The 27,766-nt window shown below is 38.8% G+C and overlaps 1 protein-coding gene across 1 annotated transcript; it reads left to right on the forward strand.

Annotated features, from left to right (window-relative positions):
* The first annotated feature begins 12,221 nt into the window (after positions 1-12,221).
* Positions 12,222-27,577, forward strand: LOC126390802 (choline transporter-like protein 1). Its single transcript, XM_050045268.1, has 16 exons — positions 12,222-12,476; positions 12,747-12,833; positions 14,010-14,152; positions 15,245-15,381; positions 16,356-16,449; positions 18,412-18,581; positions 19,248-19,337; positions 20,738-20,880; positions 21,115-21,301; positions 23,278-23,446; positions 23,609-23,765; positions 24,365-24,448; positions 24,545-24,682; positions 25,526-25,762; positions 26,743-26,817; positions 27,059-27,577. Exons 1-16 carry the CDS (start codon positions 12,453-12,455, stop codon positions 27,080-27,082), a joined length of 1,959 nt encoding a protein of 652 aa, XP_049901225.1. The 5' UTR covers positions 12,222-12,452; the 3' UTR covers positions 27,083-27,577.
* The last annotated feature ends 189 nt before the right edge of the window (positions 27,578-27,766 follow it).

Consider the following 27,766-nt stretch of genomic DNA (forward strand, 5'->3'; position numbering starts at 1 on the left):
CACAGATTTGTGTGTATGCACTGCTTGTGAATGAGCAAGAGAGAACTGGGATGAAGCCCCCTCCAACTGTCCCTGCAACCCCGGCCTCTAACCTCTGGGTCATCCAGATGTGAGGTGAGGCTCTGGATGAGTCTGTTCTTAGGGGCCTCGCTGGGAAACTGCACTCTGCCGTCAACGCTGGCTCTCCGGGGACACAGATGGTCGCACTCAAGGAGAGGGATCCAAGTTCAACAAAACTCCTCTGTAGCATATCACATGATGCGCTCTGTGGTTACGCCGAGTGCAGTGTAACAAAATGCAGATCTTTTCAGTCACAGTAGCTTCCATGTGGATATGGCTGGTGATTGAAGTGCAGAGGCCGACACAGAGCATGACTCAGGCTATCCACTCATTACCGCCTGTGGACATCCAACACAGGCCTATAATTTAAGGCTCCCCCTCCAACAATCCTGCCATCCTATGCAGCCACAGGGCAACTGGTCTACGTCACAATGTGATCCATCAGTGACACTGTGCAAACAACATGTGTGAGACTAGATACTCATCAGCAATGTCTCTGTTTGTGTGTTTGTGTGTGAGATGCGAGCGTAATGAAGCATTCAAATTGGAACTTAAGAACAAAATGTATCTTGAACAAATCTAATCAGCCATGAGAGCAGCTCTGTGAGGCACACAGTGGTGGACACAACTCTATTACTTGAGTCAAAGTATAGATACTCCTGAACAAATATCACTCCAATACAAGTGAAAAGTACAGCAGTACTTTCTTTTAGAAATACTTCTGTATATAAAATTATACTTTATATTTAATGTTAATGCATAGTTGTATTGTTGCCATAATGCATTTACAGCTTTCTTCATTTCAAAAATCTCACACGTGGACATCAGATATGGTCGTAGTGCTCTGGTGGTGAGGAATCGTTATCTTTATCTGGCACAGCCATCATTACCACTGACAAGTTCAAACTGAACTGTTCAAAAACTGCAGCAAGCACTTTGAACGCGACAGACAGGTGTAATAGGAGTAGTTTACTGTGACTGATTTCTCCTGTGACAAACAGCATATGGCCTATCATATTTTAGAAAAGAAAATCCATCTGCTGACTTCAAAGCTATGCTTCAAAGTTACAGAGTTACAGAATTAGCTAGTTAAAAGAACCTTCATAGAAATGTAGTGGGGGCCAGAAGTACAGCATTTGTTTTCCAAATGTAGTGGAGTAGAAATCAGAAGTTTACAAAAAAATTAATAGTCAAGTAAAATACAGATACCAAACGGCAACCTCTGGGGCTGACATGTTGGGTCACTTGAGGCTGGCCACGAGCGAGTCACCCCCATGTAAAAATGCCCAACTTTACAGCAGAAATAAACATGTTAACAGCCTGGTTTCTACAGTTAATTTCTGCATTCATGACAACTGTAAGGGGGTGGTTTTCTTTATAACTCACCTGTTGACATTTTATTAAGGCTTAAAGTTATGAATATTTAAGAGCTAGGCTGCTTTAGTGCCAGGCTGTTTGCAAGGCATCACTACAGTCTATAGATCCACTCCTCGCTTCTCCACAGCTCCACCCTCTCATCCAAATATGGTCGCTTCTGGCTCCAAAAAAAACAAGATAGCAATGACTGAAATACCAAATTCAAAACTTCAAAACGGCAGTTCACATACCAGTGGGTGATGTTACATTAGTTATGTCCATTTGTTTTATGCAATTAATGACAGATACTCAAAAAAATGCCCTTAAGAACAGTACACAAGCAAATGTACTTCATCACTGTCTACCCATGGAGACACAGCTGTGCTTTGAGGGAAATGCAAACATGCTAACACACTAATATTAGTTGGGTTTCTGTTCAAATTTAGCGCAAAATTTAAAAGAAAATCGGCAAAAGAAAATGCTAATTTATGCAATTTTCTTTTGCCGATTTAGAGTGCTTCCAGGGATGATGCTTTTCTATAGGCAAACACGAACGTAAGCATTGCCCTGGTTCCTTCCCCCATTGTAGGGATTTTTCCATTGGAAAACCAACATCTATGATTATTTTTTATTCGTTTTGTTCAGGAAGATAATGTTAGGCTATAAATAAGGCTGTTGGGCCGTGTTTGGGGGGATGATGTACTGTAGTCTCATAAAACACGTCATCACTGACGTGTTTTAAGGCACAGAACAAAACATGAAAGTCTCTTAAGCTTGTGTTGACCAAAGACCTTATTTCAGGCATCTAACCAAAAACCCGTAAAAAAAACGACCGACTTTGAGATGGGGGATCTGCAAGTGCAAAAATGCTAATGCTAACTGATTTACCGGTTTTTGCCTTCTCAAAAATACATTTGTAATTACAAAAGAAGTCATGTTAAACTAAAAGTAGTGCTATTTGCTATTTACTGTGCCCTCAAAGGCCCCCCGAAAAAAAGACCAAGTCAGTAGCAATCTATAGCAAAAGGATGTACTTATTATACATAAACTATAAAAACTAAAAATAATTAAAAAAAACACTATTCAATTACATATTATTATTACTATCTTATTTTCTTTGGTATTTTCATCATATACAGATGACACAGAAGACTGCTGGGTAATATACATGTTGATGCTGTCCAATGTAAAGTCTCTATTTGATCGTTACATCTTCATTTATTTATCAAATTTGTTTCCATTGCACTTAGTTGCATTTAATCCATATGCCAACTTTCCACCTCCCCCAAATGTAAAATATTTTTTGCAATTTTTAAAAAAATATTATTTTTATTTTTGGTATTTCCACTTTTATGCCTAAACATTTGCATAAAAAAAGGTGAATAGAGATGCACCTAATGACATTGCTAACATGCTGTTTATAAAATTAAATATTTATTATGTTTGCAATCTAATTTAAGCGCAGTCACATGCTAACATTTGAACAAAGATATCCTGTTTCATTTTTGTAAAAATTTGTGTGTGTAGTCTCTTTTGGAATCTGTGTAAATGACTGTATATGAAAGTTATGTCAGAATGTCTGAGTATTTATCTGCCCTTTCAGAGTCGTTGGTATAGGCCAGACTCTGTCTGAGGACGAGCATGAGCATTCACACAGGCATGCAGCATCATTGGTCACATGTTCAGAGCGGTCACATACATGGTTAAGAAAGACCTATTCATGATTCACCCTATAATCCCCCACTGTTCGACCCCTCGCCTTCTTAAGTGGAGCAGTGAGGGTCCAAAGGAAACAGCCTCACATTCCTCACTGATATAGTTTATTATTGGAAAAATAAGCCAGTCTAAATCATGGGCATTGAAGAACACAGTGTTTGCCCATGGAGGAAAATGTAGGTGACGCTTGTTGAGAAAAAAAAATCCCGTCCCTCCCTTAACTGAGTCATTTTAAGTCCTTGCATATACAAAGACTGCTTTGAGAAGATTGTGTTGCACCCATTTTAAGGCTTCTTTAAATAACCATTTTCTACTGTATTTGCCTAGTAGTTATGTGAAGTTGTAAAAACAGATCTTGGGGTTCATTTACACTAAAAAGAAAACTAAACAGAATGCCAGAAGCTCATCTGAAGATCTAAAAATAACATCAGCAAACCACACCAAGATCCTTGCAATCCTTTCCTGTCACTTGCTATGCCCTGTGGTTAACAACTCCTTTCCAAAAGCCTCGAGTCATGCCGGTTTAAATAACAGCGTTTGAAGCCCGGGTGGGAACTTGAGCAATTGCAATATTCTTGAATGAAACATCCTAATGTGGATGATGCAACTTCAGAGCATTTAAAAAGACAGTTGAGGGCTCTGCTGCCGTCTTAATTAAAAAATGGTCTTTAATCATCTGGGTCTAAATGCAAGAAGTCATCGTGGGAGAAGCCGAGGGGGCCTTGGCCACTGATCATGGGGACTATTACCGTGGGAACAGGAAGTACAAGTTATTGAGGATACAGACCATAACAATCTCCAGGCTAAAATAATCTAATCTTCTTGTGAGAGGATCTGTATGTGTGTGTGTGTGTGTGTGTGTGTGTGCGTGCAAGAGAGAACGTTATGTACTGTACATGTGTTTGTGTGACTGGTGCAGAGTGCTGTAACATCTTTGGTTTGTCAAATCATATGACACAGACTTGTGTCATCAGGGCCTTATATTTTTTATGACGACAGTGGAAAACACTGTCTCACACACTGAGAAAGTCTCATCAGTGTCCCATGACTGGAGACTTAACATCAGCAAACATAATCGTGTAAATACCAAACCACCAACACCGTCAATAGAGAGGAACATTACAGTCTGTTAAGGCTCCAATGCTCTGGCTTATATCTCATACTTTCAAAACACATAATACCACGCACACCAGCTCCCTGTTTTTGTGCCGCTGCTTGTAAACATGATATGCCATTTATTAATATTGGAGAGGCCTTTATGTTGCTTTTAAACCTATAAACAGCGTTATATACAGGCTAGTGATGTGTGCGATTGATCGACTTATCGATTAAATGTTGCTACCCTCTCTGCTCAACTCCAGAATCGGAGGTGGAGTTTGGATTTTTTTGCAAACCGTGGATATGTTGCACTTACACATTGTTATGTAGCTGATTCATTGAAACTTTACATTTCAAAAACGCTGTGGTTCACCTGTGTAGGCACAGGCACAAAAACACATAGTTATGTTTAGAAAAAGATCATGTTTTGGCTTAAAATACTAATATTAAAAAGCCACAGGTTACTAAAAAAAACACCCACGTTTGGTGCCTAAAAAGCAGCTGGAAACAGTGATGACTCACTAAAAAACAACCAGTTTTACTGTTGATCTAGCACAGCGGTCTGCAACTTGGTAGGTGTCACATCTAAGCAGCATTTAAAATGCGATTTGGTTATTAAAAAAAGTGAATAACAATTTCAAATGGCTTTTATATGCACTATTTTTTCGTATGTTTGACCTTACTGATTAAACTGTGCTCAAGTTTAAGTGTTTTTCAGTGTTTTCTTACTTTTCGACTAGTTGACGAGTTCAATATTTCTGTTTAAATGTCAGTGAAATTAGTCATCAGGAGCATCCCTAATATAGGCTTATTCAAAAAAAGGATACTAATATACATGTAACAGCCCTAAAAAAGACCTTGACAATGCCACAAAATAGAGACTTGAATGTCCCAGAAAATTCCCCTTCTGAAAAACAGTGAGTCTTTAGGCATGACCTCATCCTGGACAAGCAGGCATAAACAGAAACTCCAACCAAGAGAGCTATGACAAAGTTTAAAGGACTCTTGCCTCTCCGTCTTGCTCTCTTTGGTTGTTTGTGCCTTGGATCTTCTCCCTCTATATGAATAGTATCTTTGAGTTTTGTGTCTTGTATGTGGTGTGTAGATGTGTGGTGTTAGTCCTCTTTTCAGGTGGTAGAGAGGAGATTGGTGTGGATCCATATTCATCACATGTTTACGATCTATCCACTAATATCGTCACTCTGTTTTTCTATACTGTGGTTTTACTACTGTTATTTCTGTCTACCTTTTACACACATCTATTCCAGGAAGGATCCCTCCTGTGTTGCTCTCCCAGAAGCTTTTTTCCATTTTGTTTCATCATTAAATTGGTTTTTGGGGAGATTTTTCTTTATCTGAACCAAAAGTTTTAGGACACAGGGTGCCTGTGCTGTACAGATTGTAAAGCCCTTTGAGGCACATTTGTGACTTCTAATTTTGGGCTTTTTAAAAAAAAGTGGACTTGACTCACCTTTCAAATCAAACAGCCTTTATCTCAGAGATATCCAACTGGTTTGCAGTTAAGATTACAACATCCTGTTTGGGCAACAATTACATCTGAATAAAGACAGAAAAGATACAGTTTCTTCAAAGAGGACATGTGAGTCAGGGAGCACTGCAAGGAAATGCAGCATGTTCTCAGACAATCAAACTGTATCTCAGACAGATTGTTCCACATGGACCGAGGCAGGACTAGTTGGCAACAACAGCTGGATTTCATCTATGACTCAAACAAATGCCCCATAACCCTTTCACCAGGAGCACCTGAGCACATTCCCACACTTCTGTAGGCTCAAAACATGCGCAAGAGTACACATAACACTAATGTGTACATTAACTTTAAATGTGGTATGTGTTTCACAGGCTGGTATTAAAAACATGCTGCCATGTGGTAAAATTACACTGGTTTACCAAGCAGATGTTTGAATTTGCTTTTGTTATGACCTTTTCTTTCAAGGAATAGTCCTGATCTTTTGATGTGGGGTTGTATAAGGTACTTATCCATAGTCAGTGTATATGCTGTTGGGTGGCTTCAGTGTTTAAAAGTGTTAGTTCAGATTCACCAAAGTCTCACAAAAACACAAACAAACTAGCTGATGGAGGCAGGAGTAAACCAACAGCTGTCATGTTCAGCAAGCTTAAATTAGTGTTTTTGTCAGTGGAGTCTGGTGGCTTAGACAAGAGAACTGATAGGGAACTGAAACCGTTACCAGCTTCCCAGTCAGAATTGGCTGTCTGATGGAAAATACTCTCAATATAGTGAACACTTCAACTGTTGTAGATCTTTTAAGGTGGGACTTTTTTTGGTGGCTAAAATACATTTTGTGACTTCCCCCCGTCTACAGCAGTAGATTGCTTAGCTCCCTTGTCGGTACTCTTCTACAAACTGGGGCGTGCCGACTGACATCTACTGTATGTAATGCACTGACTATGAATAAGTTCGTCATACAACCCCACTTCTAAACATCTTTACTATCTCTTTAATATCATCCCAAACTCAAGATTTTGAGTTTCATGAGATGTTCCACATGAATGAGAAATGATATCAGTATTGGATTTCAACGGCTCATGTTGGGAGATGCGCTGTTCGTATTAACAAAGGTCAATTAATTCACAAAGACTTCATAGTGAAACTGGAAAGTCAGTAATTTATCACGACCCTTTCTATCCAATTTTTTTTTTTGAAACATAAAATAAATAATAAAATAAAGTCGGTGCAATGTAGACACTCCAAATGATTTGCCTTTTGGAATCCTCCAAAGCTTGACATCCTCTAACAGCTTGGATCTTAAAAGCATCTGAGAACATACAATATTTATCGTTTTGTCTTGTTGTTTATGAGGAATGATTCCTGAGCTCGGACCAGACCTTATGAGGGCCAGGACAGTGACGTACTGCAGCCCCCTCTCGCCCTCCCCCACCCAGGATTCTGCTGAACATATGCTGTGCTGGCACCGACTCTTCCAGTAGAGATCCAGGAAAACGTGTTGTCCTTGGACACCGTTGCCACAGCAGCATCAGCAGGAAATACTTGAGACCAAGAGTCAGGGGATGAGGGGCCAGGAGCTGTTTCATCATATGATGAGAGAGACCTCCGAACACTTACGTTTCCAAGTGTAACCGCCCAACATGTGCCCTTGTTCTCAAACATGCATTCAGAAAGCGTAGTGTTCATCATCAGATGTTCTGGACCTGCAACATCTCAGTTTCCTTGCTCTTATTTTTGCTTTTTATCCATACCGACACAATGATAACTATATCAGGTATGAGGGAAATGTGCATGTGTATCTGTCAGGAATTCAGTTTTAAAATGGGATTATCTGTGAGGTCTAAGACAGGAATTTTGTCAGGGGTGCACCTTGTGAGAAGTGAATAAGATTGCCACAGTTAAATATTTACCTTCCCTTCCGGTCTTCTACGCAGTGCAATGGAAACATTTATAGTGCAATAAGAGCAAAAGGACAATAATACACAAGGCGCTTCTTCTTAAGCAAACTGTTTGACATTCCAGCCCACTCAGGAAGAGTACAGGTCAGGAAACCTTCAGTATGAGGAGAAGAAACCTCCTGAAAACCAGCAGGCAGGGGGGGAAGCCTTCTTGAATAAGATGCTACTTTGAAAATCTTGTTAGGAACCAATAACTATAACACTTTTTTGGTAGTATGCCCAACCAAGTACAAGCAACATAGGTCAAGTGTATCGGGGTAAAAACTGCTGTTCCTGAGACAGGAACAGGGGAGGTTTCAGAAATATATTGAACAAAACTTTAAACGCAACACTTTTGTTTTTGCTTCCATTTTCCAAGGGTTTATGTTAAAGATCTAAGACTTTTTCCATGCACTCAACAGATATATGTCTTACAAATTTTGGTCAAAGATTTGTTAAAATCTATGTTAGTGAGGGTCTTGACCTGACAGCAGAGTGTTGTCTTAACCGACTTGTGTAGTTGTGAGGCTGGTTGGATGTACTGCCAATTTAATGGAAATGGCACTGCAGGCATCTCATGGTAACGTCTCCTCTTATTGTGACCATGCCAAGGCACACCTGTGTAGCAATGATGCTGTTTAATCAGCATCTTGATATGCCGCACCTGTCAGGTGGATGGATTATCTTGGAAAATGAGAAGTGCTAACTAGCAAAGACAAAAGTGTTGGGTTTAAACTTCTGTCCAGTGTATAAAGATGCTTAAAGATAGAGCACAGGCACAGGATTCAAGTGGGATTCCAGATCACTAACCTTTGCCGCTGCTTAGACTTGCAAATATGTGTGCCTCTCCAAAGCTCCGACCACATGCAGTGATGTTGCACAGTGAGTGAGGAGGAGACCATCCTTCAGCTGGAGTGCCTGCAGCAGTCTCTTTGTCAGCGGACATCCCCACTCAACTGCCTCTGAGCAAAGATGAAGTCCTGTAGTCCCCCAGCAGCAGGGCCACCTCAGTGTCTAAAAGTAGCCTATTCAAACAAAAAGCATTTGATGAAAGAACCTGGCTGTGATAACATGGCACAAACTGCTGGGGGCGACAAAACGTTACATTTGTCAGTGTGGGTCGTTGTTTTACATACAGATTAGCACCATCTGCTATTTTAAGTTTGTATTTGTCTGTGTGGATTATTTTTGGAACATTGTCAGCTAATTTAACATGCTGGAAGAAAGCAAATTCAGGACTGTGAGGTAAAAATTGCCTGAATTGCGTGGTCCACCTTCTGCTGCTTGCACTTAGTGTCCATCTTTACATCTGCTCTGTCAATGGAAATTAATTTAGTGGTTAACATAAAAGCAGCTTGTGGCAGGAGCCACAAAACCTTCGTTTAATGTAGATTTTCCAAAAGGAGAAGCAGACTGCTCGCACATGAGGGAAAAAGAATAACATACAGTTACCAACTTTTACCAAAAAAAAAAAAAAACTCATGACATGAGCAAAGACTGTGTGTGAACGTGAAGCTCATCACGATTTACCTTTTATGGGTAAAATGTCAGCTGTGCGGTGGCACGGTTAGGTTTGCACGCTGGCAGTTCCCCCGGTTTACGTTACTTTTAGTCAATTAATTAAGCGTTATTTGTCTTTAAAATATAACTGTCTTCAATTATGACACACAAGCCTGGCCACACTGTGAGTCATGTTCATCCTCAAGTCACAGTTCGCCTTCATTTCTCCATTACTCCAGCAAACGGCGCCAAATTCAACACGTGTGTCTTCTCTACATGCCTCCAGTTTATTACTGTTATGCTGCTTTCACTGCACCTTGTAACTTTGTAAATCCTGCATGTACTAAGTAAGCTGTCTGAGTCACTGGCTCTGTTAAGGTCTCTCCTAAAAACGTACTTCTATCGGAAAGCATAGCTTGACTTTATCTGAGCTGTCTGTCTATTTGATTGCTATCTTACTGATTTTAATGACCTTTTATTATCTTGATTTTAGCTTTGGCCTTCCTTATTTTATCTGTTACTAGATGACATTTTATGACATGTTATTTCTTTTACTCTTCTCGTGTTTTGATTGTGTTTAGTTTTCTTGTATAGCACTTTGTAACTGTGTTTTGAAAGGTGCTATAAAGATAAAGTTTATTATAATAATAATAATAATTATTATTATTATTACACTTTTGATGGGGGAACATTATTATTATTATTAATTAATATTACTATTGATTATTTATTATTATTGTTATTATCATTATCATTAGGCCTATTTGTATTTGCACAATCTCACAATTGATTTTCACGTTTTTCTTCACATGCACATGAATTTAGTTTAAGTCTTTAGCACTCTATAATGTAGCTTATTTCAGATTCTTACTGCATAATTCACTCTGCAATTGTGTGTATATCTTTGATATTCAATTGTTCATAGATACCACATGCTTGATTGTGGCCCTTGTAATTTCTGAGTTGCGGGCATTTTCATGTCATACTAGCTTCAGTCTGTGGGCATGTGGGACTAGACTATAGTATTTTTCTTTGATATTGTGAAATATATACTGTAGGACAAAAATAGTAATTCCATGCGCCTGAAGTCTATAAATATAGTATGATAAGATAAGCAAGCCCAGAGAAGAAATTCTACATTTCAGTTGGCACAAATGAAAAGGAGTTGCTATAAGCAATTATATAAAAAATGATGTCATAACAGGGGTTAATTATCAGTTATCATTTTGCTTTCCTTCCTTTCTGTCTTTCTTTTCTTTTTTGGAATCCCGATTTCCATTTCTTGGGGAAAGACATGACAGTGTGTACGTTGGTGCTCCACCAGTATAAGCAGTCACTCAGGCTCTAGCTGCAATTAGAGGTGAATCCCAATGTAGGGGTGGACTAAACCATTTGGGGGTGAGAGGGGTCTCAGAGAGCCTCATACAAAGTTTAGTCTGTGAACTGATTTATTCCACCAATCTTTTTATAATTCAAGTTTTTATTGGTTTGAAAGGCTTGGTACATGGCATACATATATTATTTTCCAGGACATACAAGAATACAAGGCACATATTTTTTTATAATATGAAGGTGGACTCCAGTGCATAAAAAAACTGACAAATTAGTCTTGAAGGAAAGAGAAGAAAACAAACTAACAAACAAAAACATGTCCCGCATATGTCCTCATACATCACTCTACAGGGTCACATAGTCACAGAACAAGTTCATAATTATGTAGGCTTATCTTCCATTTTGATATGAGTCCATATCGGGTCCTAAGGAGATACTTCTTTTTCCTGATCGGCATTTATACTGAGCATACACTCATGTCTTGCAGTGTCTTAGAATAACTCGACAGACAGTTATTAGACCCACAATAATCACAGGAAATGCACACTTGGATATGTTTGGTATTTGCGACCGATCCCCCAGAACCAAACTACTTAAAATTTCTAAGACTCTAATCTAGAGCGGCCTGACTGAACAACATTCCCATACACAGTGCAGGAAAGTTCTTATTTCAGTTTTACATCTCCAACAGCTATTGTTATTTAACAGCTTCATTCTGTAGAGACGTAAAGGTGTATGATAATATCAGTGCAGTACCTTATATTGTGTGAGCTTGCCCCTCACTTCTCTCACATATTTACCACATCTGGAGACAATTTTAGACCATCTGTCACCATCAGTTTCTTTCCTAAGGCCCCTTTGCCAAATCAATTTTACATTAGGAGACATCATACAGGAGGGAGTTAGTTACTTTATACAATTGTGAAGCTTTGTGGTTTTCTGGTGGTAATTTGGGATAGTTTGCAGTTATGTTATCAGCTATATTGTAGGACTTTGACATAATACAACTTCTTATCTGTACTTCCAAAAATGTCCTTTTCCTACCAAATTAAATCCCTCAACCAGATAAGTGTATCAAAGAAATAAACGATCCTCAAACAACTCACCAATGGTGCATCAACCACAGGAACGCCACTGCTTTCAATACACAGTATTTTTTCCAATACGGATTGCAGAGTTGTGCCACAGTGAGGAGTAACTTTGTAAATTATGTGTTAGTTTTAACATTTTATGGACTTTGATCCACACATCTGTTGAATGGAGGACTGGGTTTGTAATATTACTTGTTGTTTGAGATAAAGCAACAATAGGATTACATGGTGAGTACAGCTTGTATTCAGTGTCCATCCAGAGTGCTTTATCTACTGCATCATCCCAATATTTTGCTGTTTTAGCCATTTCAAAAGATAAGTGGGACAGTTTTGAGTCCAAACCCTCTCTCCTTGTGAGTATTCGACCAATTTTAATTTAGTTATGGCATTAATTACTTAAACATCAAAAATTGCAAACAAAATCAAACTTTTCATCCCAGGATTTTTGAGACTGGGCCCGGGTAATCAGTTCTACTTTTCTCCCTCTGTGACGCCCCTGCTATACAGCAGCAAAGATCAATATGTTACTTTAAGGCTTTGATGACAACAACAGCTGCAAAGTGTTGAATCTCCACCATTGCTGTATGTCTTCAGTTAGAACTTGATATTTCTGATAGTCCTTGAAGGCAGCACAAGACATTTGACTTCTTCCGTGTTTACCTGCAGCTCAAAGGGAGTTTTATAAATGGGCGTTAGTTTTTGAATTGAACAGGTCCCAAACAAAGGTGTAATTTGTGTCTTTGTTTGGTTTGCAGGTAACGGTAGAAAGAAAAGAGAAAGGGAAAAGGAAAGGGAAATGAGCCGAAAAAGTTTAACCGAATAAAACGAACTTGAAAGTTTAGTTTTCGTCAAAGTTAGCTGAAGTCGCTCAAAATGGGATGTTGTACCAGCACCGAGGTAAGTTAGCTGCAGCAGGATGGCAGCTGTGGCTCCCTTTAAAACTTGAAAACTATGGCAGTAATTCGCGGAGGAGTTTGACACAGCGTGTGTAACGACAGCGTCACTTCTTGAGTCAGTGGCAGCATTTTGTTTTACAGCAACAACACAGTGGTTTGTCTGCTGATTGTGGAGCACCGGGCGAGCTACTGCAGCAGCAGCAACCGCAACTAAAACAGAATTAAAGCTATCTGTGTCTTCTCTTATTGTCCTTTATTTATGCCTTGGCAGAGCAAACGTGACTGGAAACCGCTGGAGGAGCGCAGTTGCACGGACATCCCATGGCTCATCATATTCACTGTGTTTTGTATTGGGATGGTAAGTTTTAACTGAGTTTCCATTTTATCATGTCCACCCGGCTAAAGCTGATGCAGTCTAATACAGTAACTATAGGAATGCAGCAGCATTAAGTCATTCACCAGAGGTAAAATAGTCAATTTGTGTTCAAACGTTTTACAAAGAGGTTGATTTAACTTTATGGTAATTTTTGGGAACTGTATTTGTGTAGGCTACAGGGTTGGAAATAAGCACCAGCCATCAGCCAAATGCCTCTAAACTATGTAAGTAGCTGATAGATTAGTTTCGACATAGTTTGCCATTGAAAAAGGGTTATAAATCACAATTAGGGGTGTTAATATGGCCCCAAATTAATATCACAATATTTCAAAGTATTTTTGCAACAATATTCTTGACAATAACACAAATTAGTAAAAAAAAAGAAAAAAAGTTATTAATTTAAGAAGAATTCAATATGTCAACAAGTCTAAATATCGCAAATATGAATTTTTCATAACATTAACAATTATGCCAGTATTATCATGAACAATATAATATGGCACACCCCTGATTGCAATATATGACAATATGTTTTATTGCAATGAGCAGCATACACGTTTAAAACTGCAGTAATATTGTTTCGCGATTTAAAAACTTTGTCAACAACTGTTTTATCTAACAGGATTTTTTTTTTCAGCTCGTTCATCTCACTTCAGTCATTTTATCTGCAGCAAAATGTATCCAGTGGACTGAAAAGGCAATTGATAATATTATTCTAGTAGACCACCTTAATTTGTATTTTTAATATTAATGATTTATTTGATTGAAAAAAATTGATACATGGCATTATGTGACAATACGATATTGCCACACAAAAATATTGCGATACTATGCTGTATCATTTTTCCCCCCATCCCTAGTAGTTTGTGGTGCTGTTTAATTACATTGTGCTGTACTGAAGATTGTTTACCCTAACACATATAAAGGGTGGACAAGTAATTAGAAATATGTGTTAGTGTAACAAAAAATCAGTTTAACAGCACCACAAACTACATCCTGGCAAATTAAAACTCAAGTTTTGATTCTAGATTCTTGTCAAGCATAACCTACTAAAGAAGAGTGCATGGGTCGATCTGATTATTGACATAGTAATGCCATGTATTTTATATTATCCTGCAGATAGTTAACATGATCTGCTCTAATCTGTGTCGTCCACAGCTGTGTATTTGTGGCTATCCCATCGCCACAGGAGCTGCGTCCAGGCTTATCTCAGGATATGACAGTTATGGCAACACATGTGGCAAGAATAACACCAAGATCGAGGGGGTACCCCTCAGCGGCCGGGACATGACGGAAAACAAGTTAGTCTGATTTTTTTTTTCTCTCTCTCTTTTAGATGACTTAATGTAAGACATAGGAGTTTATTTACAACAAATTCATGCTAAAATATGTAGCAGCAAATCCCTGATGTCCCTGAAGTATTTTCATTTGTTCTGTTTTGGTTCTGATTTAGTTACCTGCAGTACATTAAAGTAGAAATGTTAAGACCTCTTTTGCCCTCTGTAGATGAGTGTTGGTGGCAGAGAAGAGGCGTTCAGCATTACTTGTGTGCATGCAAGGATTGCATCATGTAATCCTTATCTAATTTGCTACAAACAACTGGATACTGCATTTGTAAACACTTCAGTTTACCTCCCATTCTGGCTTAGATAGTTGATAAGGTTCAGCTGCCCAGATCGTGATGTACTTACCTTCACCTGAAAATTACACATTCCAAATAGCAGCGTAATAATTCACTCTTACACAAAAGTTGTAGAAGCTACCAACAGACGTCTCATGTTAGGTCTGTTTGAGCAACTTCATTATCATAAATTGAAGAGAAGAAGATGTCATAGTCGGAGGGCTCACGTAGATTAATATCAAGAACACAGAGCTGTACTGACTCAATTTCGCACTGTACTCTGCTGTTTGAATTCCTCACATATCTGAATGAAAAGCATAGTTTAAGGGCATATTTCTGGCACTAAGAAAGCCGAGGTTAATGTGTATTTTTATCACCCGGACAGAATTGTCACAAATTCTCTCCTTGTCATAATTTATGTGAGAAGTATTTGATGTTATTCCTCCATTTGGGCAGTAGCTCTCCATCAGCATGCAGCCTGTAGGCCCAGTTTTACTGGAACAATGGGTCATGCTTTATTGATGGGCTGATTGCCCATGGAGGCTTTGAATAAAAGGCGTTTCGGCTACAAAGACGGATCTGTGTGGCAGGGTAGCAAATGTCACCATCTTTCATTTTCTGCCCAGACAGAACAGCCCCAACTGGCATAGTAATAACCAAATATACAGATTTTTTTTTTGTCAAAGTGAAATAGTTGGTTATTTTGAGGGTAAATGTGTGACAGCACTTAATATTTAACAGTTAATGAACATGAATTCTTTCTTCCTATCAGGTATGTGTTCTTTCTGGACCCTTGCAACGTTGACTTAGTTAACAGGAAGATCAAGTCTATTGCCCTGTGTGTCTCCAAATGTCCTGCTGCTGAACTCACGTCTTACAGTGATTTAAAGCAGTTTGCTCTGAACAATGGTGAGAGAAAAACAGAAGTAAAAAATATTTTGAAAAAGGTGGATCCTACTTTCCCATGGTTTTTCTGGTTTCTAAGTGACAAAAGGAGACAATTTTTGATATTGGTTCAGTACAGCATGTGGGCCCCGTCAAGGTACATCCAGTAAAAGTGCTTGTTTTTGCCACTAACAGGATTGTTACCACAAATGTCTCACAACATTATGGAAAGGATCCTCCAGAGAAGTGAAACATTTTTCCGTACCTTTCACTTTTTCTGGTCTGTTTCATGTCCAAGTCTCCCTAAAGGAGAAGTCTCATTCTGAAATCTCGTGAAGGTGACTTGTTGCAGGAAGAAAACGATGGAAAAGTTAGTGAGAGTTGGAGGGAGAAATGCCAGTAATAGTTTGTTGTGTTAGTGTATAGATAGCTCATCTCGCTGTTCTCTAAAAGATTTAAATGTTGTGGCTAATTTTGGCACTCTGAAAAAGTCTGCAAGATTTCAGAACAAGACTTCCCCTTTAGCGAGACCTGTAGACAAAATAGACAGAATCAGCCAAAGTTATAAAAAAATGTTTCATTTCTCTGTAGGGTCCCTTCCGTAATGTCATCACACACTAATAATAACAATCTGAGCCTGTCAGTGGGAAAACGAGCACTTTTAAACACTTAAACTGGACACACATTGATGTGACACACCTGACCTGAGTAGTTACATTGCAGCCTGTTTCACCGCTACTGGCTGCAGCGCTCTCTCTCAATACTGGACCAATTTTAAAAACTGTTTCCACATGACACCAAAAATGGGAAAATAGGGTCCAGGTTAAAAAATACCAGAGATACCCTTTAAGTGAGAGAGTTCTGTTTACTGATATTTCCATGTGTTTATGAGAAATGTTGGACTTAATGGGATATAAATTGATGACATTATAATTACTTGCTGACACATTTTAAATATTCTGAACTTGTAATCTAATTTTTGGTTTTCCTGTTGATAGGATCTCACCTCTGCTCCTATGATATTACTCCTACAAGATACACGGGCCATGGAGACAGATTTACTAAATGTCCCAAACTCCCTGTTGTACCAAGGTAATCCTGCAAATCCTTTAGGTTTGAATTAAAGGAGCTGTATGTGGCGTTCAGAGCATAAAACAGCAGCAAACAACTATTTGCTATGTAACGATGTAGCAGACTAATGGCATCCTGTGCAGAGAACGAAGTCAAGCTCCCTCTGTGTGTGTTGTAATATGAGTTTCTCTGTATGTTGTCATTGTAGACGGCTATGTGTGCATGTTAGTGCATGTGTGTATCCCACTGGCTGGCTAATTGCCACTGCTCTGCACTGTGCTCTATGGCAGTTACCTTTGGCAAGCCCTTTGAAAATTTAATTAATAGGTCTGACTTGTAGCAATTTAGTTTTCACTGGTCAAAATGACATTTCGACATGTTGGAATGTTAATTTAAGATGTCCACGGAACAGTTTTGACATGTTACAAATATATTTTCACATGTAAAAATGACATTTCGACGAGTTAAAACTGATGGATATCTTTAATTTAATTATAGATATCAGTGCTTTCTTTTTTACTACTAAGAGCAACAATTACAAATAGCACAATTATTTCAGATATGTACATATGTCATTAAAGATATCTACAATTACTTTTTGACTATTAGGAAGTTTCTGATTTCTAAAATTAAATTATAAAAGCAACTGTAGATATATCTCAAATATGTGCCCGCATATACCCTGGAGTGCTACTAGTGTAGAAATAATTTTCACTGGTTACAATTGTGTGTCAGATATCTGAAATGCAATTCTAGATATCTGAAATTACATTCATAGTCAGAATTCCAAGCCACCCTATCAATAATTTAATTTTGACTTGTCAGAATTGAATTTTAGATATCTATATCATTTATGATATCGGTAATGTAAGAACAGTTGCCTGTATATAGAATGAACATTGCCACTAGTGAGAATTGAATTGTTGATATCAAGAAATAACATTTTTGAAAAGTGAGAACGAAGTTGTTGATATGATTGATTAGTATTGCAACTAGTCGAAATGACATTATGGATATGTTGACTTGGAAATAGAACAAGTCAAAATTGAATTACAGATATCTGTTATTGAGTGTGAATAGAAGTCAATGGTAAGGTGTCGACTAGTTGTAATTAAGTTACAGATATCTACAGTGAAGACTTTCACTACTAAGAAATTCATTGTTATCAAGAATCAACATTTTGAGAAATGAATTGATGGCATGGTTGTGCAGTAGTTAGCATTGTTGCCTCACAGGAAGAGGGCTCCTGGTGTAAACCCAGGGTGGGGGGTTCAAACCCTGGGCAGGGGGGTGCCCTCCATGCAGAGTTTGCATGTTCTCCCCCTGTCAGCGTGAGTTTTCTTCGGGCACTCTGGCTTCCTTCCACAGTCCAAAGACATGCAGGTTCATTGGTGACTCTAAATTGCCCCCAGGTGTAAGTGTGAGAGTGAATAGTTGTCTGTCTCTATGTGTCAGCCGTATGATAGTCTGGCGATCCATCCAGGCTGTACCCTGCCTCTTTATCAGTGTCAGCTGGGATAGGCTCCAGCCCTCATAGATATGCTCAGAATGTCACATACACCTCCTTTAAAATGCTGGAATGAGAGGTAGGGAGATGGACAGACAGATCACTGGTCCAGTGAGTAAAGTTAAAGATGGATGGCGTGACAGCTCCCTCCATGTAAGCGGATGGGACATAGGCCAATCTAAAAACTCAAACTACACATTAAAATCTTGTCATTTTAGTTAGTTTGTATCACGTTGATGTTCAAGTGTTCATTTTTTCTGATAAGTTTGGTTAAATAGTTTGATGCTATAAAAATGAAATTTTGTTTGGTTAATTCCAAAACAAAATGTCGCACAAATGTGCACTGTAACATTCTCCTACACATTCCAGGACCAAGTAAAGACTGTAGATGTAGTGCTATAGTCCATAGTCTTCTGCTTCAAGACTTGCCATTAAAAAAAACTAACCTGTGTTCTTCATCTTTGTCATGTCTGTAGTAAGCCTATCCCAGTGCTCCACCGCTGTATTCCTGTGGATGTTGGCTGCTATGCTGAATTCGCCCAGGCATTCATCACATTCGTCAGTGACAACACTGTGCTGCGGCGGATCGTCGCTGGAGTCATGGCCAGCAAGGAGATCATCATGGGCCTCTGTGTGCTGGCTTTAGGTATAACACATGGTTGCATCTGGCTAACAATATACATGTAGATATTTTGAGTGAATCATTAGTTGTTTCTATTAGATGACAAGCAACTGGTGTGGTTTTATGTTGTTATTGTTGTTGTCTGCTCCCACTGCACTGCCAACAGGATGGCTCATGAGGATTCAGTAGGAAGGCAACTTTCGGAAGCGAAGCTATTTTTGTCGTAAAAATAACAGGAAATGTCTGAGTGGTTACAGCCATTGTATCCGCTGAAGTTTAGCCCACAGGCATTAATTTAAGGTCTGCTCTAACTCCTCCCATTGGTGCAGCAGAAAAGACAGATCCCATGTCAGTTTGAGACATCTTTTTTTCTCAATTATTTTATCTGTGTTGTTTGGTGGCATAGACTGTCAAGGCTACATGATTTAAAGCAGTCTCCACAAATGGGATGTCTGGCCTGATCTCATTCACTCACTGTTTAAATGATAAACCCATGGCTCAATTACATGGCAGTTATAGTGTTCAGTGTGTTTATTTTAATTTAAGATAAAGCAATATTTTATCAAACCTTGTAAATATGTATGTATATATATATATATATATATATATACATAAGGATATAGATCATAAAATTAGCACTTTTCATGATGTAACTTTTATATACTCATATGTTTGTCGTTTTTTTCTCAGTCCTGTCCCTGATCCTGATGGTTGTCATTCGTTATATCACCAAGGTTCTGGTTTGGATTCTAACAGTTCTAGTAGTCATCGGCTCCATAGGTAAGCAATTTAGACATTTTAAAGGAATACTTCACCTGCAAAATGACCATTTGTATATCAGTTACTTGCTGTGTGTTATGTTGTTTCAATGAAGAAAACTTTGTTTTTCTTGCATGCCTCCTCGTACTTTTGGGCATGTTTTGGTCCCCAGATTTTACAGCAGAGTGAGTGCTCTTCACTTTCATGCTGCTCTTTGGTACAGGCAGCTGTGGACACAATGCAGCGGGCCAGAGGAGGAGAGACTTTTCACAGCGCAATGCCGGGTTCGCACTGAATGCAGAAGCTTCCTGATTTGTTAATTGTCGCACAGCCGCCCGTCAGCAGTCGCCTAACTGTTCACACCAGAGGCCTGTTTCTCTGCTAGTCATCTAAGCGATCACATATAGAGCTTTGTCTCTGTGTGTGTGTCTGTGTGTCCACTTGTCCCTTGCGCTCTCTGTTTAGACACAGCGGACATATACATGGAAGCGTAGGATGCATATTTTATTATTTATTATAGTCAGATCATTTATATCATATCTAATATATCCTCTATATTGTTCAGAATCGATGATCAGTGTGCTTTCTTGCCAGATTCACTTTCAGCTCATGGAAAAAATAGACCAGATACTTAAATCTATTGCTGCAGATAGCAAGTTGGCCAGGGAGCTCGGCACCGAGCAGTGTCCATTGTTAACAGCCCAGTCGGTTAACATGGGTGCCGAAAGCAAGCGGGCAGCGCTCCCTAGAAAATCGGCATGCTTAACGGTGCTTCCACATCCAGTGCAAAGTCGGTGTAAGGCTCTGAGATAACGTAATCTTCCGCCCTCTGCTTAGAAGTGGTGAAATTACATGTCACAGCAACTTAATAACACACAGTTTCTGGCTTTTGTGTCATATCTAGTGTCTGCGGAAAAAGTTGTGCACATTTCCCGTCTGTTGTTGGAGCATTTAGCTTGTTTACTATATCCCTGTTGCTGTCACTGAGCGTCACGCTGAACCCCATTAAACTCTGAAAGTCTTTATTGAAGACAAGGAACAAACAGATTCGATATTCGAATTGAACAACCAAATCTGATTTGACGGCATAATTCCGAGTCAGGTACAGCCTTAATTTTGGCTAAAAAATGTTTTAATATAGTTTTGCTGTTTTTAAACTTTATTTCAGTTCATGAAGAGTGTTAGCTTTTTGAGGGGGATTCTCCGTTCACAGTGGAGGCATGCAAGAAAAACAGTTTTCTCCACAAAATCAAGGCAACACACAGTGAGCAGTTGATGTGAAAAAGACCATTTTGTGATTGACATACCCTGTAATATATGTTAATATTTCATTTTGTTTAACTCAGTTACATCACACTGATACAAAATAACAGCACAGGGTGTTTTATACTTGAACTCTTTTCTGCTCTGATGTTTTGCAGGTGGGACAGCCGTCCTCTGGTGGCTCTATGTTGACCACAGGAAAGCCCTTGACAGTAACACCTTATCAGTATTTGGGAAAGAAGTGGCCTCAGACAATGTTAAGGCTCTGCTTATATATGCAATTGTTGCTACGATTTTCACGGTATGTTTGAGAGCATAGGTACCGCATGTGTGCATGCATTTGGTGATAGTTGATATCCTGTTTACATGTTTTTTACAGTTTCACAAAGTACTTAATAAAAAAACACAGTGTGTGGTTAGATGGTTAAACTTGTGTCTTTTTGTAAAACTGTTCCCTAAAATGACAGGAAATGTCCATCTCTGCAGCTCCTTTCAGTGAATTCATTAGATCACAATTCTTTGCATAAAACTCCAGGTGGTTCTCCTGCTGGTGATGTTCTTCATGAGGAAGCGTGTGGCTCTCACCATCTCCCTGTTTCACGTGGCTGGTAAAGTGTTCATCCACCTTCCCCTGCTGGCCCTGCAACCTTTTTGGACCTTCCTCTGCCTCATGCTCTTCTGGGTCTACTGGATTGCTGTGCTTCTCGCTCTCGGGACTTCAGGTGAGACAAAGGCTGGTGGCACTGGTTGTTCATTTCTGTGGATGTTTGTCAAAACTGCATTTGTAATTTAGCATGATAAATTGTTGTATACATGCTTCAGAATAGTTTTGTATTATCTGTGCAGCACACAGACTACAGTAGTTTGCAGCATCAGTGTCAGCGGTAGCGTTCCCAAACAAGTAGAATATTAAGTTTGTTCCTTGTGACATTTTGTCCTGGTTTTGAGGCATGACTAAACTCCCACATTTGGAATCTTGTGCCAGTCTCGTGATGTGGGAGGATGGAGTCAAAGAACGACTTCTCTCTTCATCTCCCACTTCTCTTTTCTGCAGCTGATTTTAAATTCCTGCAAAGAAGTATTTAAAACAAAAGGCCAGTGCAAACAAAGTCAAAACCTTTTCTTGCTTTCTGTTTGCTATTTTATGGATGTATAGTGGTGAATATTAAAATGTTTGTAATCATATTAATGTGGTAGTTTTTATTTCAGTGACATTGAATTTTAGTTGCTCACAGTGAAATCTTGTCTTACCATATATTATATGAAAATATACTCTATAATGAAGCTTTCCAAAAATGTATCTTTTGGTTACACTAGTTAACCTCTTTCACTTCCCCCTCCCAGAGACCCATTTTTTTCTTTTTTAGGAGGAACAGGGGATCATTATGGGGTGATAGCAGGTCAATAATATATGTCCCATAGTAGGGGTATACCTCATCTGAGAGCTGGGAATCTGAAGATTCATTTGAGGTGCAGCACAGTGTGTCAAGTTTTTCTTGTTATAAATCTGTAAAAAAATAAACGTATTTTGTTTTGGTGCCTATTCAACTTTGAAAATTTAGAGTATAGTGGCTTAGAACATTATGATGAACATATATGATGGCCATTTTCATGCTCAGTTATGTCTCAAAAATTGTTGCAGTAATTTTTTTGGTTGATACCATTTGTTAAATAGATTTGGTGCAACATTAAATAATTTTTATGACTTGAGAATTAGTTAAATGGTACCAAAATACCACAACAAGACATCGGGGACCTTGAGGAACACCACAGAAAAATATCTTTTGCATTTCTTAGTGTTTAGATAGCGAGCATTTCTGTTCTACAAAGTGCTGAGAATCTCCCTTGTTGTCAATATACCTATGAAAGCCACCACATCATCTGTGTGCTCCAGGTCTCTAGTTTGTGGTCATAACATTTCATGAGGCTGGGATTATCCCTGAGGTCACTAAAAGTGAGGTCAATTTGGGAAAGAAATGCCTCAATACAATGAAATGGCTACTATAGGGGCTAACATCATTACACATGAATACAGTTGGGCTCATTGAATCCACAAGAGTCTCAGCTTTCTAGTCATACTCAATTTATGTAATTTAATACTGTTTAGGAACCCCAGCATGCAGACATATTCAAATACAGTGGGCAAAAATACACATTTGTACTGCAGGCAACAAACTACATGGTTTTGCCCGAAACTGTATGAGACTAGCATAACACAGACATGTCTGTAAAGGGAAGGCTTACAGGTACTTTTTAAAAAAGAAAAAAAATCTGGACTTGTTTGACGTTCTTCCTCTCTGAGGTATGGAAAATTGCTGTGCAAAGAGGAAACGTTGCACAATGTAAATGTGAGAAAAGAATGTGGTAAAATACAAGTTTCCGGTTTATAAAGTATGGTATATGTTACTGTGCATTTCACACAGTTGGTCTCCAGCCAATTTATGTATTGTGTTTAATGTTCATGAAAAGCAGTTGTGACAGGGCAGTCAGTCAGCTCAGTAGCTTGGCGCAGACATACATTAATTACAAGTAAAAGTCAGACAGGTGCAATTTATTGCAATGGTTTCCAGATAGGATGCTAAAAACTATTAAGGAAATATACAGTTGTGTACAATACACACGAACACTTCCTGTGTAAAATGACACTGAGTGAACAGTGCTAGATCTGACCCAACCTCCTGCTCATATTCCTTCACAGGGATGCCAGTAAAAAACAACTCTACAGGTGTAGTTGAATATCAGATGCAGGGGCCTCTTCAGTACTTGGTGTGGTATCATGCTGTGGGTCTCATCTGGATCAGTGAGTTTATTCTCGCGTTCCAGCAGATGACCATCGCTGGAGCTGTGGTCACCTACTATTTTACCAGGTACGAAAGGAGTGACAGAAAGTAATTTGTATTTCATCACATGGAAGACTTTGTGTTGTCTTTGCTGTCATGTTTTTTTGATTATTCTATTTTTAGACTATATAACTTCAAGTCTATCCTGTCTCTCTCTCTCTCTCTCTATCTCTATCTGATTAACTTTAGGAATAAATCCCAGTTGCCAGCAACCCCCATCCTCTCCTCAATGTTACGTGCCATCCGCTACCATCTGGGTACTCTGGCCAAAGGCTCCTTCATCATCACGCTTGTTAAGATCCCTCGTCTCATCCTAACATATCTCCACAGCCAGCTCAAAGGAAAGGTGAGCTGTGACATTTATGCAAAGTTTATTGAAAAATGCTGCAAACTCTGTTATGGTCTAATTTTGAGCCTGGAAGCAGGATGTCTGCACGTCCTTAAAAAAGTCTTAAAATGTCTTAAAGTCAATTTCAGAAATATTACACCTCAGTGTAAGTCATTAAATAGTCACACATTCTTATTCACAAGATCTTACTTGCTACAAACTTTACCTAACTTAATCATTCATCATTTAACTTCATCATCTTTTCTACATCAAAGTCCACATTTCTGATGTTACAAATCTTTAAACCTCCCACTGAACCTAATACTGCCTTTTTACTTTATACTTGCACTTACCTAATGGCAAAATGTAGATTAATGATAACCATATTCCAACATAAAACCTTCCTTTTAACTTACCTGCAATGCTTAAATTAGAAAAAGATCATTTGTGTAAAAATCAGTCCTGAATTTGGTTTAAAATTATTTTGAAAATATCTTAAAACACTTTAAACTCAAGTGTCTGATACCTGTAGACACTTTGGTAAGTGGACATTATCAACTTTTAATACACACATTTTAATTGGTTTGTTATCCTGTAATGTCTGTCTTTTCTCACAGGAAAACGCCTGCGCTCGCTGCATGCTGAAAGCTTGTGTCTGCTGTTTGTGGTGTCTTGAGAAGTGCCTTGCATACTTAAATCAAGTAAGTAATTTCAGGTTGGTAAAGGGGGAAAATTTAGTATACTGTACAGTGGAGACAAGTTTTTACAGTGTACATGTTTGTATTGCTTCATTTCAGAATGCTTACACTGCGACAGCCATCAACAGCACCAGTTTCTGCACCTCTGCCCGTGAGGCTTTCGTTATTCTGGTGGAGAATGCCCTCCGAGTGGCCGCAATCAACACTGTGGGCGACTTTGTTCTCTTCTTGGGAAAGGTACTGCACAGAGACATGTTCTTTATTATTGTCCACTAGGCCTGTCAAGATAACTATGCTATCGACTTAATGTCATATATATGGACATGACCTTTATATTGCCTGTTGTGTTCACATGCGTGTTTGTTTATATAAGAATGTCACCAAGAATGTTTTTTTTTTCTTTTTTTTTTTCTTTTCCCTCACCTCTTTGCGCCAATCCGGAAATTAAAAAAAAAAAAAAAAAAACACTTCAAAGACGACGCAGTGTAGCTGACCGGTAGCTGCAGCTGCACTTTTGGAATGGAAAAGTCATTGTCCTGATAGTTGTCAGCTTGGCAACCCCTGGCAACGAGCAATTCAGTGCATCGTTTGTAGTTTTACCCTTCAACAACTTCATCCTCCACTTTGCAAATCCACCAGTGAACTGGCTCCCAGGCCGTCCATCCCCGGGAGCCGACTGCAGCACAGCGGCTGGATGAAAGAGGAAACTACTGTGTTCTTAGAGCTTCTTGAAGCTTGCCTAATAGTTGCAAGAGGCATCACTTGGTTTTGTTTATGTTGGAGGAAAAAAAAGTCTCAAAGTATTTTTGGGCTACTCCTACAAAATTACTATAATTTTATATGTACTTTTTTCATATTCCAATAACTGAAAGTTCATTGCTCTTTGCAAGGGTGTGCTTTTATTATTATGCTATTATACTGTTATTATATTGGGGCATAAATCTGTGACTATATATTGTCCAACATAGGTAGTTACTGTGACAGGCCTATTGTCCACTAAAACAATGTTTTATCTGAGATACTTTCCCAAACTAAACTGACCTTAATGTTTTTTAACTTCTCTTTTATCTACACTCTCAGATTCTCGTAGTCTCCTGTACAGCTTTCGCCGGCGTCCTGGCTCTGAACTACCAGCGGGACTACACCGTGTGGGTCCTACCTCTCCTCATCGTCTGTCTGTTTGCCTTCCTGGTGGCTCACTGCTTCCTCTCTGTCTTTGAGAATGTGGTGGACGTTCTCTTCCTCTGCTTTGCTGTGGACACAAAGTACAATGATGGCAGCCCTGGACGCGAGTTCTACATGGACAAGGCCTTAATGGTAAGAGGATAGTGCATGTAAAGGGATATAAAGGCTAATGACTAATGATGTAACAAATAACAACCCATACGAACAGATTAATCCTAAAGTAGTACATACAAGTTATTTAAAGCGAAAGTTCAGATCTTTTGAAGTGGAGGTATATGAGGTACTTATTCATAACCAGTGCATTACCTACTGTACCATGATGGTTTGGAGAAGCAGGCAGGTGTACTGCCACAGAAACAAAGCAATCTACTGCTGTGGATGGGGGTCAGCAGCAAAACCTATTTTAGCCACCTAAAAAAAATCGGTTTCATATCAGTATTTTTGCTGCTTTACCAGTCAGGCAGTCCTTTACCTTAACAGCTTCAGCTACCCATCTATGCGCTCTTCAAAGTCACCAGACACATTGAGAAAAACAGTAATGTAAGGTCCCTGAGCACAGGAGCTGCTGCTGCTTTGATCAGTAAGTTAGTTTGTGTTGTTGTATGACTTTGGTGAATCTGAACAAACCCCTTAAAACGCCAAAGTCACACAAAAACATAAACAAAATAACTGATGGAGACAGCAGTAGACCAGTGCCTCCTGAGTTAAATCACTGTTTTTCTCAATGGAGTTTGGCTTTTAAGAGATCAATATAATGGCTTCAGCTCCCAGGTGGAAATTGCTGTCTGACAGTAAGGTCTAGTGGTGATAATATTCTAAATATAGCATACACTTAAACTGATATTGATGTACGTTTACACTAGGGGACATTTTGTGTAAATTCAGATGTGAATATTTGGCACTCGGGAAAAACAAGATGAAATCCAAAAAGGGTATTTCTAGTTGGCATTGACATTATGAACTTTGAGCACCATTTTTCCCTCAACACCCAATGCTTTCTGATTCCATACCATGACACTTCTATTCTTGTTCTTGTAACAGCAACATACATATTCTCTGAAATAAAAAAAGATTAAAATAAGTGTTCTTAAACTCTGTCTCTCCCTTCTTAGGAATATGTTGAGAACAGTAAAAAACAGGGTTTGTACAAGTCTGGTGATGGAGATGGACGAGAGATGAAGCCCATGGTGAGTTGGAAAATCTTTGTAGTCTTCTCACCATATTGTATGGAAGCTGCTTCAGTCCAGCTGGAGAGCAAGCACAGAACAGTCTTGAGCAAAACATAAAGCGTAAACTGGGTTCATGCCTGTGACGTTATTCAGAGCAAGTAAATAAGCTAACCGCCAGGCTGTGTGTGATTCCAGTACTTTGTTTTGTGGTTTGAAGGAGAGTAAATATATGATTGTTTTTTTTTTCCATTTCTTGCAGGCACGTGGAGGGACTTCAGCTTAACATCAGAAAGTCGGCCAAAACCACTAAAAATACACCAAAGTTTAACTCAGAGTTTATCAACATTTCACTCCAGGGACATCGGAAAGATAACAATGCATTTTCTACAGAGGCTGCAAAGAGTTTCAGCTAAAGATGCATTGGGTTTTATTTTTTAATATATATTTTTGAGTAAGAGGGATTTAAAGTCTGACACTAATACATGTTGCTGTAATAAGGCAAAGGCTTTTTGGGTGTGTTTTGTCATAAATAGATAGGTTTGCTTTTTTTGTCTGTTTCCTAAGTAACTTTTTTCTCTTTTATTCCTTTTAAATAATACGAACGTTTTGACATGGTTTAACATGTTTGGCTCTCTTTATTACAGAATTAGTGTTAGCTATATTTTAAATGGTTGGGTGTACATTTTGTAATAGATGGCTAACTGTTTTGTCAAAAGCTGTTCAAGTTGTTTTATGGTTCCTCAAGTTTTATACTTAAATAAATTAAAATGCAAAGTTGTATTGTTTGATCTTTTGTCTTTGTGTATACCACCCTGCATGTCACATGGAGTGTCTCCTTTCTAGCCACGGGTCTGTTGCAGGTTACTTCACTGAATTTTGACTGAGATATCATGCACAGCATAGCATGTACGGTCAGTGTGGTATTAAATCCTGGTAATTATACTGCACATCAGCCACTTCTAGTCAG

The sequence above is a fragment of the Epinephelus moara genome, chromosome 5, assembly GCF_006386435.1.
Source record: "Epinephelus moara isolate mb chromosome 5, YSFRI_EMoa_1.0, whole genome shotgun sequence".
NCBI lineage: Eukaryota > Metazoa > Chordata > Actinopteri > Perciformes > Serranidae > Epinephelus > Epinephelus moara.

What these genes read in the sequence shown, in the direction of transcription:
- LOC126390802 (XM_050045268.1), top strand. Translation starts at nt 12,453, where the DNA reads ATGGGATGTTGTACCAGCACCGAG. An exon ending in CTGTGTTTTGTATTGGGATG is followed by an intron (nt 12,834 to 14,009) that starts GTAAGTTTTAAC and finishes TGTCGTCCACAG; the next exon opens with CTGTGTATTTGTGGCTATCC. An exon ending in GTCACCTACTATTTTACCAG is followed by an intron (nt 23,447 to 23,608) that starts GTACGAAAGGAG and finishes GATTAACTTTAG; the next exon opens with GAATAAATCCCAGTTGCCAG.